Genomic DNA, 18,566 nt, shown 5'->3' with positions numbered 1-18,566 from the left:
TGTTAGTAAACTGTGGTCAGTCTCTTATGTTAAAATACAAAATAAAAATCTCTATCACAGAATGCTTAGCAAGATGCAGACATGACCTTGATAGATTCTTTTGCAGATTAAGACATTTAAAATGTATGTCTATTGTGCTGTGCATGCATTTCGCCACCAAAACATGCTGCATCGGTAATATGCATGTATAACATTTTACTCTGTCTGATGTAGAGGATGGTAGAGTATGTTGTAGTTTCACTAAGATGTAGAAAGTAGCTTGGTAAAGCAAAAATGTAGTTTTAAACACAGAAACAAACAGTGAGACAAACGTGGATAATAAATCGAAAACTGAGAAAGACTTTGTTGATATGCATTACAGGCGAAAGATTCTTCCACGTTTCCATCGCAATACGCAAGTGTGTTGAGACTCAGTTTTGCTCCTGCCGCAGCAGGCGTCACAAACCTTGTATGCCCCCGTTTCTGCCCACAGAGCATTCAAGCTTAACTCGCCCATGTCTGACTTTGCCCTACCACAAGATGACCGTAGTGCACAAGAGTGGGACACAGTGATAAATTGTTAGGCAGAAACCTGTGCAGTTCCCTCTGGGACCACTGCAAAAGATTTAAGACTACAGGTGTTTGGCAGTAAACCCACTTGGTAGCAGTCTGTACCACCCAGATTTACCTGGTAGCTGTGGCGGAAGCAGTCAGACTTCCCCCAAGAAGAGTTAGGCAGTATATAGAGCATACATAATAGGTACAGAGGCACAGTAGTACAAGCAAACACTGACCAGAGCTAGGTGTAAAAGTATATAATTATTTATTTAAAAGACACACTCATAAATTACACTAGCACAGAAAAGGTAAGCAAGTCAAAACACAGTCACTATTACTTATATGTACATCCCTAGTTATTTGTTGGACAAGTCTAAGTTAACACCACTTATTTCCAAACAGAGGTGAGCGCTTAACGTTAGATGGCACTCCAACAAGTTAGTTAAAAAGGGAGGGAAAAGGCAGAAGTAATGAAAACAGCAAGGTAAAACACTTTTCAAATATTCACAGTAAGTTTAGAAAGGCAGTCTATTGCGGAGCAAGAAAGTTTGGTTGCCAGGCCCACTCTAGGGAAAGCCAGGCGAAAAGATGTCCAAGATCACACAATGTCACAAGTCTTTACAGGTGAGTAGGAAAGGTTTTAATAAGTTTAGAAAAGTTTAGTTAGGGTGTCCCAGGCTTACCCAGGTTTGAGAGCCGAGGGCTAAATCTACCCCGTACAATCGGTGGCAAGGGATGCCGGGCGGAACACAGTACCTTTAAAATGGAAAGGATCCTCCAGTGGTGGCAGTTGTTCCTGGTAGGGGGTGCAAGTCGCGGCGTCGTCCAGAGGAAGAGAAGATCTCGACGTGGAGGAAAGCTGAAGGTCGTTGCACTACCAGGGAAGAAACCAGCCGTGGAGTTTTCCGGTTAAAAGGATGTTACCCCTCTTTCGCAGTTGAGGTAAAAAGTGGTATCCCGGTTGCAGGGGTGCTTGGCACAGGCAAGGCAGCCACGTGATGCTTCAGGGAGGCGAAAAGAAGGCAGAAACTGGTTGTCCCCACCAGTCAAGGGAAGAAGACTCTCCCGGCTGGAGATCTCCTCTGTCGTTGGGAAAAGTGGTGAGACGGTTCCGCAGGGCTCCACCGGTGGTGTCGTCTTGGCAGGTCGGCTCGGCTTCTCCCTCTTCGGCTTCTTAGGTCCTGTGGCGACTTCTGAAGAACCAGTCCCAAAAACCCTGCTTTTATGCAGCAAACCCCCATTCATACAGCCTAGCTGTCACTCAAACATGCTAAGTGGTGAGCGGGGCGGCTCACCCCTTGGGCCAATCACACCAGAGTGCGACATGAGTTGGCAAGGCAACTCAGTCCAGGGTGCCTAAACCCCCTCCCACCCCCCCTGTGGTACCCAGACAGAATGACACCACTTTGGAGGGCTTCTGTGCAGAAGCCCGCCAAAAGTGTAACAAAGGCTCGACTCGGGTTCAGGGTTACTGAAGTGAACCTAGACGCCATTTTGGCGGCAAGTTCTGGCAAAAAATCCCAACCGGTGAATTTATATTAAATAAATAAACCGGCGGTATCTTTAACATTGCACCAAAAAGTGGTGCATTAAAATCAATGGGAAATCCCATTGGGAAATATTACGGTGGAATATTTCCGTGGTATCCACTGCCACCAGCCAGAAACTCGGCGAGGGGGGACGGGACAGTACCCCTTCGACAACAGACCCAGGGGCAATCTAATTGCCCCTACCAGTACTTCCACAGTATGATGGTTTGTACTGGTTAAGTTCCTAAGTTAAGACTAGTAAAGTCAATGGTGACTTTACAGACCCAGGGAGACAGTCAGTCCCAGGGTGTGGAGTCTATGTTTGGGGGTCACTATGACACCCCTGTGTTACTGCACTGAGGGTGCTGTGTAACACACATTCAAAAACCATTGATAGCCTATGGGGAAAAATACACAGAAACACTCAAGTTATGTCCAAGAGTGAGGGTAAAAGAGTCTCACTCTTGGCAGGAGAAAAAAATAAACCCCAAAAATCCAGCAAATCTGCTGGGGGACTCACTAGGTTAGGAAATCCAGCCTAAACAGAGAATTCTCCCTAACATAAGTGCATAAAAAAATAAATGAATCTCCATATATAATACATCGCTATGAACTGTGGAGTTGGATTTACTGATGATTCATTGTAAAACAGTGCAGGGGGTGGTGACCATTCCTTTGAGAATTTCGAAGAGAACGACCTTAAGAGGTCCTGCTCTGGTGCTGGACATACAAGTTAAAGCATTCCGGCATAAACAATAGGTACGTTGCAAGCATTAAGAAAGATAGGAGCTTGAACAGCAAAGAAAAAGGCTGATGGGAAAGAGGTTAAGCTCTAATATGAATAATGATTGGACAAGTGACTTGCTTTGCTAGTCCAACTGCATTTCTTCCAGGGAACAATGGCATAGGTAGTTTTAATGCTTTGTGGATTTTCTTTTTGAACAATGCTGCTGGAGCTTCAGAATAGAGAAAGAGAAGCATAATGCTTGTCTCCGGTCTTGACATAGAATTATGCTTAATCTTGCCTATTGTATCTTTTCATTCCAAAACATTTCCCAGAAATGTTGACTTCAGTCTTGCTTTCTAAAGGGGAAGCATGTCTTCTGTCATGTTTCATGTGATCATATTTTCCAAATTTATAGCCAAACAAAAAAATGGGTTACCCTAGAGTAGCTTTATTGAATTGATTTGAACTTTTGGATTCAGTGTCACAGAAATATGCTGGAGCACTGCCATTAAGCTGCCTAGGTTTGCTTTATTTAATTATTTTTGTTGTTGATTCTAGTATCTTCTGTTTTAACTTGTTTTCTCTACTTGTTGCATTGGTACGTTAGAAGAAGTAATTTTGCCTTTTTCACCACAAATATATTTCGCTTGTGTAACTTTAAAATTGGTGAATTAACAGCTAACAGAGACTTACCTGGACCCTTTCAATGGTGTGTACCCTGCTATGATAGAGGTAAGAAGTGCTCGGGTGTTAAAGGTAAGCTTCTATTATTCTCACCCTTTATTAAATATAACTACATCTTGTGGTGAGGAATATATTATTTGACCTCTGATGCATTCCTTTATTATGATTAAGGCAAGGGTTTTTGAAAATGTCATTGGTCCTCTTATTCACTGATAACACATTTTCGAGGGGATTGGGTCCTCCGACGTATTCCATATCTATGACAGGTAATCACCACAGCTGTGCTGCTTCGTAAACTTTTTTCGGCGTCTGCGTCGATGACGTTGATGCGCCGTCGTCGAGGACCTCCTCCGACGTCATCCGATGTGATAAGTAGGACGCACGACGCCCGTAGCCTCAGTTCTGTTTTTTCCGCGAACTTGTTGCTTCGTGAATCTCGGTTAACGCCTCGACTCTTTGGAGTTCTGTTCTTCTCGGTTCTTCAAACCTGTTCGTTTTTGTGGAAATCTCCTTCGTGTGAAGATGTCTTCTACTTCGTCTTCGACCCCGCGTCCGGGCTTCAAGAAGTGTGGGAAGTGTGGGTCCAAGATGTCGGTGACGGACTCGCACGACGCCTGCCTCTGGTGCCTCGGGGAGGCCCACGACACGGATGACTGTATCGACTGCCAGTCGCTCACGTCCAAAGCCTTACGTGAACGTAAGAAGAAGTTGTCGGTAGGTCGGGTGTCCAAGCCCCGGAAGTCGAAGTCTGCGGGGCTTTCGACAGATGATTCGAGAGGAGACTCTCAGCGTCATCGTCGGAAGTCTCGTGGGTCTCCTTCTAGGAGTCGGTCTCGCCACTCCTCGGCCTCTTCGAGGCATTCTCGGAAGCGCCGACAGCGGTCGTCTTCCAGGTCCTCTTCTGAAGACTCTGCCCGGCACGTCGCTTACCCCTCCAGCAGTGCGACACCAGAGGAATGGGCTTCCTTCGGGAAGAAAATGCTGGCGATTCTCGAGTCGCAGGGTACTAAGCCATCCCCGCCCCCGAGTGGGGTCGGTCGTGAGAGGTCGAGAGACACCGCTCGCAAGAGTGGTCAGCACGAGTCACGGGAGAGGCCCCGTTCGGACCAGGGGACTCGTTCTCGACGTACCCGTTGCAGGTCCTCAACGCGTTCTAGACCGTGTGCACCTGTGATGTCTTCGAGGAATACATCGACGTCTGAGGCGTTGAGGGCGTCGACAGGCTTTCTCGAGGCTCCGGCTCCGAGGAAGTCGTCTCTGCCGTTGACGCTCAGGTTGTCGAAGGACACGCTCGGAGCTCCGGCTTCGAGGACTGTGTCGACGCCGTCGATGCTGGCAGCGCTGCATCTGACGTCGACGCCGATTTACTCGACGTCAGCGCCAATCCTCTTGGCGCCGATGCCTGTTCTCTCGACGCCGGCGCCGATTCACTCGACACCCTCGATGTCTTTCGAGGCCGGGGTGTCGGAGGTACCCGTGGCACGGGAGAACCCCCTAGGAAGGCTCTGGTTAAGAGCAAGCACTCTCGGGTGCCTTCTTTTTGCCACCTGGAATATATTTCGGAGGTGGATGAGGATTCTGATGGCCTGGTTCCTAGTCAGGTTCCAGATGAAATTGTCTCGGGCCATAGTCAGTTTGACGATTTGAGGCAGTCACTGCATGATGCCAGTGGACTGGACACCTCTCCGGAGGTGGAGTTTGTAGGCCTGAGCCTGGCTCTCATGCCGATTCCTCGTACCGGCGCCTTATGGCTAGGGTTTCCGAGTACTTGGGATGGTCTGCTCCCCCAGGGGCATTTGTGCAAGATGATCTCGCAGACATCCTTGATGTTGGTCCCCCAACTGACCCGGTACTGCTGTTTCATATGGCTCTACAGAGAAGGGTGGCGGCGGCTTGGACTGCTCCGGAGAGTCTCCCAGCGGTGGGCAGGTCCTTGTCACGAAAATACCGTCCAGCCAGTAGCGACCCCTGCTACTTGACCAGGCACCCCACTCCGGAGAGTTTGGTGGTGCAGGCGGCCACGGCCCCGGAAAGCAGGCGTCGTACCCTACCATCCCTCCTGATAGGGACGACAAACGTTTTGATGGCTGGGCAAAGAAAGTGTTTTCTTCTGGTGGTATGGCGCTTCAGGCGGCCAACTCCATTTGTGCCTTGTCTCGTTTCACACACACTCTGTGGAACTGTGTTGCGTTAGCGGCTGAACATATTCCCGAAGGGGACGAACGGGATGGTTTCCTTGCTATGGTCCAGGATGGTAAGGATGCCATGTGAGAGTCTGTTCAGTCGGGTTTGGACATGGCTGAATGCGTTAGCAGGTACATGGCGGCGAGCACCGTGATACGCAGGTTTGCGTGGTTGCGGAAGTCGGGGTTTGCTCCTGATGTGCAGTCCCGGCTCCTCAACATGCCCTTTGACGGTGAACACCTTTTTGGCAGCAAGGCTGACGAGAGCCTTGAGAGGTTGCAGACCTCAAAAGCTGCAGCGAAGTCGTTGGGCGCTGCAGTTCGCCAACCTCTGCCTTTTCGTCCTAGGGGACAGCAATGGAGGGGTGGTTCCTTTCGCTATTACTCGTCCTTCAGTAAAGCGAGAGGAGCTGGCAGTCAAAGAGGCCAACGCAGGGGTACCAGAGGTGGACGACAGGTTACCCGTTGTGCCAAGGCCGCTCGGGCAGTTGCCTCTTTGCCCTCAGGTAACGCCGCAGCCGCTACCACTCAGTCATGAGGCCAGGTCCCATGGTTCGCCAGTTGGGGGGAAGGCTGGCGCAGCATCTTGTAGAGTGGCGTGCCATTACTTCAGATGTGTGGGTTCTGGAGATCATAACCCACGGCTACTGTCTTCCCTTTCGGCACAGGCCTCGCGACAATCCACCGGGGAACCTCTCTTTGCAGAGTCCGGATCCGCTCCTTGCGCAGGAAATTCAAGCCCTGCTGGAGAAAGGCACCATAGAACTGGTGCCTGTAGCGGAGAGGAACAAGGGATGGTATTCCCCTTATTTTTTGATTTCCAAGAAAGACGGGGGATTGAGACCCATCATGGACTTGCGCGGTTTGAACAAACTCCTCAGGAAGGAGAAGTTCAAGATGGTTACTCTCTCTCAAGTCCTCCAGGCCCTTTAGCTTCAGGACTGGTTGGTGTCTCTCGACCTCAAGGATGCTTACTTCCATATGCCGATCCATCCCAAGCACAAGAAGTACCTGAGGTTCGCGGTTGGCGACTCGCACTTTCAGTTTCGGTTCCTGCCGTTCGGATTGACCTCCGCCCCAAGGGTTTTCACCAAGCTCATGGTGGTGGTGGTGGCAGCGCATCTCAGGCAAGGGGGGATTCACGTCTACCCCTACCTGGACGATTGGTTGATCAGGGGGAGCTCTCCCGAGCAAGTCCTGGATCATCTGTCCGTCACCTGCCACCCCCTTCACAGGCTGGGCTTCTCCCTCAATTTAAAGAAGTCCCATTTGACGCCAACACAGCGGCTTCAGTTGGCACATCGGAGCAGTGCTCGACACTCCCCTGGGGCAGTGTTTTCCTCCCCAGGTGAGGGCTCTTCACATTCAGCAGATGGTGCACAAGTTTCAGCATGCCCAGACGCTCCCAGCGTTCGAGTTCTTGAGGTTGCTCGGCCTCATGGCATCCTGCATTCTTCTGGTGCCAGAGGCTCGCCTGCGGATGAGATTTGCAGTGGGCACTCAAGATGCAATGGTCGCAGTCCTCCGGCAGGATGTCGGACCCGGTTCAGGTGCCGCCTTCGGTCGCCCGGGACCTTCTGTGGTGGGCCGTCGAAGGCAACTTGATGAAGGGGGCTCCATTTTGGCTTCCCTGGCCACAGGTGACGATCGTGACGGATGCATCCCTCACGGGATAAGGAGCTCATGCCAGCGGGCTGACAGTCAGCGGTCGTTGGTCTCCGTCGGAGTCCAGACTCCATATCAATCTGTTGGAGCTGAGGGCCGTCAGGCTAGCCCTGAAGGCTTTTCTGCCGACTGTGCGAGGAAAGAATGTCCTGATCCTGACGGACAACACAGTGGCCATGCACTACCTCAACAAAAAGGGGGGGGGGCAGGGTCACTTCCTCTGTGCAGTGAGGTGATGCAGCTCGAGTTCTGGGCCATCCAGCAGGAAGTTTCGATCTCGGCAGTTCATCTGGCCGGAGACGAAAACGTGACGGCGGACGCTCTGAGCAGGCAGAGCACGATCTCTCACGAGTGGGAGTTGGCTCAGGAGATTCTCCTGGAGATCTTCGCCCTTTGGGGGACCCCTCAAGTGGATCTCTTCGCCTTCAGTGTCAACCGGAAGTGCGAGAGGTTCTGCTCGCGGGAATTTCCTCCAAAAGGAGCCTTAGGAGATGCGTTCGTGGTGGAGTGGTCATTCCCACTGCTGTATGCATTTCCTCCAGTCCCCGTCATCCCGCAAGTGCTGGGGAGGTTACGGAAGTTCGGTTCCCGGATGATCCTCATTGCTCCGGGGTGGGCTCGGAGGACATGGTACCCGGACCTTCTCGTCTTGTCCATCTGCCCTCCACGTCGTCTTCCCTACCGAGACAATCTGCTCTCACGGGAGGGGGGTCAGGTTTTCCATCCAGAGGTCAGATCCCTCAACCTTCACGCTTGGCTTCTGAAAGGTTGAGGTATAAGGATTGGGACCTCCCTGAAAACGTGATGGAGGTGTTGCTCTCGGCCCGAAGGCCAGCAACAAAGTCTCTGTAACGTTGGCGTAAGTTCTGCGACTGGTGCAGAGTTCAGAATGTGGATCCTTTTGCATGTGACATCCCCATGGTTCTGTCCTTTTTACTTTCTTTGGCCCACAGGGGCTTGCAAGTGGGGACCATTAAAGGTTACCTGGCGGCGCTGTCCATCTTTAAGCGCTCGTCTGAAGAGTGTTCCTACTTTAAAATCCCTTTCATTTCACAGTTTCTGAAAGGGCTCACTAATGTGTTCCCTCTGTCACCTTTCCTGGTGCCCGGTTGGGATTTAAACCTTGTTCTTACGTTTCTTATGGGTGCTCCGTTTGAGCCTTTGCATTCTTGCCTTTTGAGGCTGTTAACTCTGAAAACTGTGTTTCTGGTTGCGGTTACTTCCACTCGCAGAGTGAGTGAGTTACAGGCACTTTCAGTTAAGCCACCCTTCACTGTATTTCATAAGGACAGGGTTGTCCTTCGAGTTCGTCCTTCTTTTCTTCCGAAGGTGGTTTAGGAATTTCATTTGGCCCAGAAGGTTGTTCTTCCGGCATTCTATCCTCCTCCGCATCCTGGTAAGGAAGAGGAGAGGCTCCATAGGCTTGATCCTAGGAGAGCTTTAAGCTTTTATGTTTCGCGCATGTCCCGGGTCATAGTGGACGATGAACTCTTTATTGGTTACGCTGGAAAGCGTTTGGGACAGGCTGTGACGAAACAGACTTTGTCTCGCTGGATTATTTTGGCCATCTCGGAGTGTTACCGCTTGGCGGGTAAGGACCCGCCGGCTGGCTTGCGGGCCCATTCTACCAGGGGTATGGCTGCATCTTCTGCCCTGCAGAGGGGTGTTCCTATTCGCAACATCTGTGATGCAGCCACCTGGGCTTCTGTACATAAATTTGTACGTCACTATTCCCTCGATTCCATCCGAGGACAGGATCTGGCCTTTGGCAAGGTGGTCCTTTGCTCTGCTATTTGATTGGCAATTCTAAATTTTGATTATACATTTTTTCCCCTCCTCCTTGCTCTGGTACTGCTTTGGGAGTCTGTCATAGATATGGAATATGTTGGAGGACCCAATCCCCTCGAAGAACAAGTTACTTTCTTACCTGGTAACGTTCTTTCGATGGGATGGTCCGACGACGTATTCCATATCACTCCCTCCCTGCCTTCCCCGCTGCAGAATTTCTTTTGCGATTGCAGCTTACGTTCCGCAGTGCTTTGTGTCTGACTGGCAGTTGACTAATGTCACACGTTCTGGGGGAAAAAACTACAACTGAGGCTACGGGCGTCGTGCGTCCTACTTCTCACATCGGATGACGTTGTACGTCGGAGGAGGTCCTCGACGACGGCGCATCAACGTCATCGACGCAGGACGCAGATGCCGAAAAAAGTTTCTGAAGCAGCACAGCTGTGGTGATTACCTGTCATAGATATGGAATACGTCGTCGGACCATCCCATCGAAAGAACGTTACCAGGTAAGAAAGTAACTTGTTCTTTTTTTAGAATCTCCCTTCACATTGGTGAATGTTCTCGGTGTGGGTTGCTCTGTCGTTAAATTACACATTGCATCAGATGTTTGGGTGATGTGTTGGTTTAATTTCCTCATTCAAATTGTGCTGTTATTTTCTATTGTGCTTTTATGTGTTTTACTATGACAATAATAACGGGTTTGGTGGGCTTCACATACCAACAAGTTATGGGCCTCAGTAAAGCCACTAGCATCCAGGGTTTCCAATCTGGAAACGCAGGGTGCCGTTAGCAATGTATTTTCTTTGAATGAACGAAACGCCTTGTACAGAGGCAAGCTCGCTCCCTGAGGGACCCCACAGAAGATGTCTGTTTCTTGGGAGTATTTATCTCCCCAATGTACTCTAGATTTTCTGTTGACAAGGAAAGATACCAACCAGTCGATTGTCTCTTTAGAGCAGTTGGCTACTTTTTCAAGAGCCTGCTGGAGTAGCTTGTGATCTAGGAGATCACAAAGGGCAGTGCTGTGGTCGAGCAGGATCAGCAGGTCTGGCTTGCTTTGGTCAATAATATCCAGCATGTGTGATTGTAAATCCAGCATAGCAGTCTTGGTGCTGTGTGCAGCCCGAAACCCGGATTGTTGAGGATGTAAGATCTCGTTGGACTCTACAAATGATTGCAATTGTGCAGTTGCAACTTTGTCCATTATTTTGAGCGTGAAATTGCAATTTGTAATGGGTCTGAGGTTGCCAGGGTCTCGCTGGTCTAGGTTTGGTTACTTCACTAAGGGAGTAACTGTGACTCTTTTGATGGTATTGGGTACCATTTCATCCTGAAATGATTTGTTCACTATTCTGGTAAGCAGAGGTGCAAAGATGTCTGCATTATCAAGAATTATTTAAGGAGGTAGTAGGCTTTCAGCGCATGACGATGGCCTCATTGGGGCTAGAGTCCTAAGCATGTCTTCTGTGGTGATTGAGTGGAACGAGAATTGCTCAGATAGTAAACATTTTTCTGATGGAGTTGCTTGCTCAGTGTTGCCTTTGTTGAGTTGGGCATTTTTATCAGCTCCCTAGCTTTGATGATTTTGCTTGCAAAAGCCATCTGTGTGTTGTCGCATTCATCCTGTGAAAGATTGAACATGGGTGTTAGGGCAGCTGGCTTTTCTATAGATTTTAATACCTCAAAGAGCTTGCTGGGGGCGTTAGCAGCTGATTTAATTTGGTTATTGAAATAATTGCTCTTAGCCTTAAAAATGTTCTTTTTATAGTTTCTCTCTATTTCCTTCCAGTTATCTTTTGTTTTCCTGCAATGGGTTTTTTGGCCATCTGGTGTCCCTGCTTCTCATTTCTTTCTTTTGAGCTGTCACTTCGGGGTGGAACCATTTTGGTGGTTATTAGGTCTGACCAGTTTAGGGTGGATATTGGCCTTTAGGTCAACTAAAGCTGTGATGTGGTGGTCATATTTAAGGATGGTGGTCTCACAGGAGTTCTCCTGAGTAATTTCAGCTCAAATTTCGTTGATGCATTCTTCTAAATGAGACCTTTCTATTTTCTTGTAATTTCTACATGTGACCCTTGTGGCCTCGTTGGTACCCTTTTGAGTTGGGTGGGGTATGGTCAGTGGAAAGGGTACTCTAAAGTGATCCGACCAAATGCAAGGTGTTGTCTCATAGCAGGTGGTCTCAAGGTTGTTAGTAATAACCCAGTCTAGCTGTTTGCCATTTGCCATGGTCGGGCTTGAGTTTTTAATGTGGAAGTTTATGTTGTTTAGAGCTTTTTTGAGGGGGGATTTCCCCTCCATCTGTTAAGATCGCCTAGTACAAGGCTAGGTGAGTTAGGTGTTTTTAGGCCACTCAGGAGCTGAGTAAGTTCGTTGTTAAATTCTGGCATTGTGACCAGCGGTCAGATCAAGACAATATTAAGGCAGTTGTTTTTTGAGGGCGTGTGTTTTAGATGTAAGAGTTCACATCCATTGCATGTTAATCGCAGGGAACATGTGAATGGTTTTTACGCAATTATAGCAACTCCGCCTCATTGTCCTGACTCCATATTGGTGTACTGTATGTTGTAACCCTCTGGGACTGCTATAGCGTAGGTTGGGCCAATTGGTTCTTGTAGCCAAGATTCTGGTAAGCACATGTCAACGGCTTCGTCCATGATAAGATCCTCGATGCATATAGCGTGTTTATTTAATGACCGCGTTTTAAGTAAGCACACCTTGAGGTTTTTTGCGTGTTTAGGGATGGTTGGGGTCAAGAGTTTAGAGTTTCCCTGTCCTAGTTTTGATTTCTTTTTTGCTTTCCCCCTAGTTTGAGATTGATGCCGAGTGTTTCCCTCCTTGTACGTGGTGAGGTGGACTCCTTCTGTTGGGTTTTTTCTGCACTGTTCCATGGTTTGTAGTGCTATAGCTTGCACTATTTCCATTCGCTGGAGGCAGTGGAGTTTACCCATCAGATTCTCCACTGTGTCTCCACCCATTTATGGATTGCCTTTGCAAAACAGTCTGGTTTTAGGGATTGCCTTTGCAAAACAGTCTGGTTTTACGGATATTGGGTATGCTGTCTAAAAATGAGCCCCAACGTGGGTGGCTTCAGTCCAGAAAGCTGTGTAAGAGGATTCAACTCTGGAGCTGGGGAGTCACTTGCCCCAGTGGGAAGCCAGTTGCCCTCTTCGTGCATACAAGGTTATTTATTTCTACTTCCTATGCACAATCCATATTGATGGATTGAAGATATTCCCCGACAAAGATTGAGAGAAGGAATTTCTTTAAAAAACAGCAAAAAAACAAAATAAACGAACGATTTTCAAGGAGCGAAGCATTAGAACTCCCAACACTAGAAACGTGCAGTAAAATCTGAAGATGGTCTCAGCGGTGGAGCTTAGGAGGATGAGTGTCATTGGCTGGGGCAATATTACCCAAAAGACACTGAAAGGCTAGAGAGGAGACGAGCAGTTTTTAGCTTAAAGCTAGACTGCTTTAATTTTACAGAGGAATCCCGGCCTGAAGACCGGGATTATTCCTTTACATGTGAATCCATGCTGGGGAACAAGAGTTACAGGTAAGTAACTTGTTCCTTTATGTCTACACTAGTATCCATTGCTTTGCTACAAAACATATTGGAGTCCTTAACATGTGTTTGCATTTCAGAACCGTAGGTCATCCTGCAAACAGGGTAGAAAATAACTGCTCTGTGGCACACTTTGGGTTAGAAAATATTTAGGGCTCCAAGATATTTCGGGAATGCCTGGGGAATTTAAGACTGCAATGAGAACATATTAAACGACCCTGTGAGACAGGCCAATAAAATGGTTCCAGCTCTTTCTATGTTTCAATATGAGCACTCAGCTCAAACATCATAGCCAAGGAGTCCATATTTTATAAAAGATGGGTCCCTTCTCCTGTACACACAAAATCTGTGGTTTCACTGACTCCATCGCCTCTGGATAGGTGGTCAGATATGACGGCATTTTCGACAAGAACTATTGCTGTGTTTAAGATCTCGAACCTTGGATTCTGACCCAGACGCCACTGCACCTGTGATGAAGTGAAAACCAGGTGTTCTGCCTTCCCTGGGCTTTGTTAAAGAACTATTACAGAGCCACCTGTTGATGGAACATTTAAATTTAAGATGATGACGCAGGTAGTCAGAGGAGGTCAATGCAGCTTTGGATATTGGCAACTGAAAACAGCTGTTGGTGTCCCATGCAGTGCTCCGTCCGTAGACATCCAATGTTAAGGATGCTGAAAGGTTTTTTTAGTAACTAGCTGGTCCTTGCGTAACATACGCCGTTCTAGCTTATCTTAAAAGTCAGTATAATGTTGATAATTCATGGGGAGACTTCTGTCCCCACTTCTCACATGTTGGAATTACCCCGATCGCTTTCAGGAAGCGGGCGTAGGTCCTTATGAGTTATTAATGCTCGTTGGAATGGCTAAACATAGGAAACTGTCTTCTTTTGAATTTGAAAGGCATATTAGGCAGTTGAGGAATCACTACAGACATACTCTGTTTAGATTCTATTTTACTGTCCACTTAGTCAGACCAATATAATTTTGATATTGTTAATTGAGGAGTCTCTTACAGGTAAAACAGATAACGGTTTGGAAAAAGGCACTATTGCTATAGATGATTAAGAGTTGTTCAAGACTTGCAGGATTCAGATAGATTAAACATTGCTCCAGAGACCCTTATATGAATAGTTCTGATCACACTATATGAGAATTTTTTCTTTGTTATTGGCATTCACACAGAGCATGACTTATTTGGGTCATTTTTATAACTAACCAAAAATGCATGTAGTGGATCGCCAACATTTGCACTATGGTGCTGTTCGGACCCCTACATGCAATTTAATGACTCTCAAAGCAAAGTGGAAATCTGGAGAGTAAAATGAGGTGAAAACGACTTTAAGCTTCCGTTTTACTCTCCGCTTTGAGAGAACTAAAACCCTGCTTGCAAATGATGCTTTGCTGTTGGTGTTAAATAATGCATTTCAATGGAATCTGCCTCCTATTGAGAGTGTGCAATTGCAAGGCTTATTCCTGTGGAATTCATATGCCTGACAATCTGTGATCGGTCTAGGGAAAGTAAAGCGGAGATGCTAACTCTGCTTTGCTGCCCTTCTACACCTGAGAACGGCATGAAAATTAGATGGAGCGGAAAACGAAAGCATAAGAGCACTTTTATGCTTTCCCTTTCCACTCCACTCCTAAAATGACTCCCAAAGTGGTGTTGTGAAGGGGGATAGGGTCATCTCATTTAAATACACAATCTGTTCAAGGTCCAAGAGTGGTTTATTCATTTTTGACGTTTGCTCAGCCCTTCATAGATTCAATCATGGAAATGTGGGCCAAGCTGGCTTCATTGTCTGTCATTTTGAGAGGCATGTTGAGGATCTCTGCGTCTGTTCCGCTCGATGCCTCAACACGCCTCACACTAGACATGACATCGGGCCAGAATATATGGCGGGGTTGCGCCCCATTTTTTAATTTGTTGTCTTGTTAGGCGCTTATACAGGAAGTGAATACTGTTTCAAAGCGCCCACAGGGCAACAAGGAGGGAACATAGGAAAGAAACACAATACTATACAAAGATATATAAATTAGAGGGAGGGAGGAATAAGGACGGACCTACTATGCCTTGAGTATTCGGAACATGCAAGTGCCGCAAGGATGAGGGCAGTGGGGGTAAAGGCTGAGGTGTCCGTGCTTGTGGGTGAGGCACAGAAGAAGTGCTAGGTATTGAAAGTGCTACACGGCATGGAGCTGCGTTGGGTGGCAAAGTGGGAGCCTCCAGGGCGGTGGTTGTGCAGAAGTAAGTGCTGGAGGCAGACAGAAACTAGGCAATTGTAAGTGAGAGGTAAAGGGCCCCGTAGATGCATAAGGGCCCTGTACACCAATCACAGCAACTGTGACATTAGCAGAGGAGAGAAGAAGGGAAGGAGGAGGTAAAGAGGAAAGTCTTGAGGAGCTTCCGGAATTTATGAAAGTTCAGTTCAAAACGCAGAGGGAGGGGGAGACTGTTCCATCGGGGGGAGACAGCTGAGGAAAGAGATCGATCGGCCCTCTGTTTAGCAAAACGCTTTACACCCAGAGTTTGTGCCAGTTGAACGGAGAGGTCTAGAGAGAGTATGTAGTTAGAGAGAGTTGCAGATAGTGTGGGCCTTGTGGATGATGCAGAGGGATTTGAATTTGATCCGTGCAGCAACTGGGAGCCAGTGAAGACTTTTATGGGCAGAAGAGATGCAGTCCCTGGGCTTAAGGCCAAGGATAAGTATTGCTGCCATATTCTGTATTAGCTGGAGGGGTCGCAGAGTGGAAGATGGTAGGTTCAGGAGGAGGCTATTGCAACAGTCAAGCCTAGAAAGAACCAGAGCTTGGGTAACATTGAATTCCTTTTTTCTGCACTCTGTCCACTTCAGAAACACTGGTACTCTGAGTTTTGCACATTAAAACTGGAGGGAAAAAGACACGAGATCTCGGTTGAGGTCGAAGGGCATGGAACAGAGGTCAGAGGACGGGTCTCTGCCCCGAAAGAAGCACCACAAGAGGTCACATTCACCATGCGGTTCCTCTCAGCACCACTCTTCTCCTTCTTAGAGGACTCCAGGGACTCCTTAGAAGCATTTTCCCAGGTACCATTTCACACCCAGTTCTCCACCCGTTGGAATGGGAGGCTTTCAGGCTGAAGATGCTTGACATGTCTGCAAAGGCTCCAGCGCCAGTGATGCCATCTGGACCTACTGTGCTTTGAAAGTCTAGCAAGGATCCTGTGAAGGCCCACAACTGCCCACCTAAGGACTCGGCGCCAGCTCCAATGGGCAAGTCACTGTGCTGACCCGCTTCACCCCAAAGCATCAAGCTATCAGCACCGGCCTCCTCTACCTCAGCGTCATCTGCGCCAGAGTGCCGCTGGCGTATGCCCCTCTTAAAATGGCGATATTTATATCAAAGATGGGAGAAATCTGTGATGAGGAGGGTGACCCTATCCCTTTTGGGATGGAGCCTCTATGCCCTTGTGAGGTGGGAGACTTCCCAGAGGAGTTCGTGGTGAGGGAGAAGGACTGTGTGAGCTGGCCTCTGACTTGGAGGAGGCCAGTGTTCTGAATACAGTTAGACATTTTACTGACAGTGACTTGGGAGGCCTCATTCCATTGGCTAATATTCAAAGGGATAGAGACACTGGGATTGTCGGCCCCTTGCACGCCCAAAGTTCATTTTGAGCTTCCGGACACCCAGGATGAAGCAGACCTTACTGCCCTTAAACCCGGCAGTTGAGACTCTGGTAGGGAAGCCTTGGAAAAGCTTCCCTCCCTCTCTGCGGTTGGCCGAGACTAGGCTAAGAAACACCTCCCAGCTGTTTCAGCGCAGGCCTGTCTTCGCACTCATGCCTCCCCTGAGAGCTTTGTGGTGCCTTGAGACAGAGAAGGCAAGAGTTTGGATGCATTGGGAAGGTTTTCACCTCACATAGTTTTGCCCTTTGAGCGATAAATGCCTTCTGTGCCCTGCCCCAATTTTCTTTTTTTGCTCTGGTCGGCAGTGCGTGGGGTGATCGAACACCTACTGGACAGTGAGGTGAGCGAGTGCGTTGAGGTTCTGGTTCAGGATGACAGAGGCATCTCCTCAGATATTGCAGTCGGAGTGGACACAGCTGACTGTGGAATGGCCAATGATTATGGGCACAGTGGTAAGAGGCACCCCTGGATGACGATCATGGGGTTTGCCAAGGACATTCGGGCAAAACTCCTAAATATGCCTTTTGACGGGCATAACCTCTTTAGGGTGAAGGCCGATGATGCCTTACTGAGGTTGCAGGACACTTCAAACTCCCTAGGTCTGGCAGTCTAACAACTCTCGGCTCCCGCCAGCAAAGGTAGAGTATTTTGGCCCTCTACCCTACATCCCCACCGTGGAGGTCAAGCACCCTTGGGCAAACGGCAGTCTTGCTGTTTCCCCATGGGTGCTGGGGCAGAGGAGCTCCCAGGGGTGAAATCTCCACCTCTGCTGTGCCCTCTCACGCACTATAAAGACCCTGTGAAGGGCACAGTCCTCACCACATCAAACGCTTTGGTCTTGCAGGTTGTTCACCAGGGCTCTTCAACATGGGATCTTTTCATGGATTCACAAGCTCATGAATATTCCCTGTCGTCAGGCTGGTAATCCTTTGTAATATTTAAATCTTAGCTTTAATACTTAAACTCATTGGGCCTTATTACGACCCTGGCGGTCCCGTAATGAACGGGATCGGCACTGTTCATTACGGGATGCCCTATTACGAGGTTCCCTTGCGAGACCTGCTCAGAACGTCTGGTCAGACCAGAAGTCTTTAGCCCGTCCCGCAAGGGGACCAGGGAGCGAATAACGGGGCCCGTTATTAGCTCCCTCCCCATTCCCATTGAGCCCTATGGAGGCTCAAATGGGAATGGGGATGGGTTTTTTCAATGAGGAATTACTGAGTCCTCCAAGGTTGGAATGGCCCGGTATTTCCTCATTGAAGCAACCCGGAGCTGGAACCCTGTATGGAGGCAACCATGCCCTTATTAAAGGCATGGCTGCCTCCATACTCGTAATGAGGCCCATTGTCACTTAAATGCCAATCGCTGTCCCTTTGGGTCATACTGCCCCAGCCAATAGCACTAGTCCTCCTTAGCTCCAACCCTGGTGGCCATCTTCAGATTATTACCGCATGTTTGTGTGTTTGGAGTCCTTGGATTTCGCTCCTCGAAATGTCGACTTTTGAATCTCTTTTTGGAATACTGCCAACGTTTTTTTTCCATCATTAGTCACATTTGTGACTGCTGGTAGCAGGGTTCTGTTGTGGGTGTAGATCTGGACATCGGAAGATCTCCTCGCCACAAGAGGCCATCTCCTTGACGTTGAGGCATCCTCCACGCTGCCTTGACGGATGCCAGCAAGAACAGGCTTTTCATGCCCTAAAGAATATTTTTGTGGATGATCGACATGAAAAATGTCTATATTGCCTGCACTGAGGATCGGCAGTTCTACAGAAAAAACTGCCTGTGGGAACCAGTTGACGGCTCATGACACTTCCCTGGGGAAGAAACATAAAAGGGGACATGGGCATAAGTCACACACATCGACGCCCGTTCCGTCGACGGCTACGACGGATGCCAGGGGCCGTCATTCATATTGTTGATGGCTCCTTGCACGATAACAGCATCCACGATCACCACAGCCACGACAAGATCGTCTTCCAGCAAACAAAATCAATTGACATCCACAGCATCAACGACAAGCCACGAGCACAAATTGTCATCAACCCCAACTTCTTTGTCGACGGCACTCCCATCAGCGGCCCCATCAATGAGTTGTAGATCTGAATTTACTATGACTGCGCTGTCCACGATTGAATTGTCGACCATTTTGTCCATGATTATGAACTTTCTGTCCAGGGTTGCGTTGTCTCCCAGACCAGCACCCACAACGACA

General features: G+C 48.5%; 1 protein-coding gene across 10 annotated transcripts in view; it reads left to right on the top strand.

Moving 5' to 3' along the window:
• LOC138569465 (uncharacterized) overlaps nt 1–18,566 on the top strand; it is a 2,298,575-nt gene that overhangs the window by 1,803,532 nt on the left and 476,477 nt on the right. For 7 of the 10 annotated variants that reach the window (XM_069647455.1, XM_069647449.1, XM_069647446.1 and 4 more), the window contains one exon: nt 3,472–3,525. The exons of the other annotated variants lie outside the window; for them this stretch is intronic. In XM_069647455.1, coding sequence (XP_069503556.1) covers nt 3,472–3,525 — 54 coding nt within the window. The remainder of the gene's footprint in view (nt 1–3,471; nt 3,526–18,566) is intronic. 10 annotated transcript variants of the gene reach the window in all.

Source organism: Ambystoma mexicanum, chromosome 2q, assembly GCF_040938575.1.
Source record: "Ambystoma mexicanum isolate Mex_15411 chromosome 2q, UKY_AmexF1_1, whole genome shotgun sequence".
Taxonomy (NCBI): domain Eukaryota; kingdom Metazoa; phylum Chordata; class Amphibia; order Caudata; family Ambystomatidae; genus Ambystoma; species Ambystoma mexicanum.
This window is presented reverse-complemented; position numbering and strand designations above follow the sequence as displayed.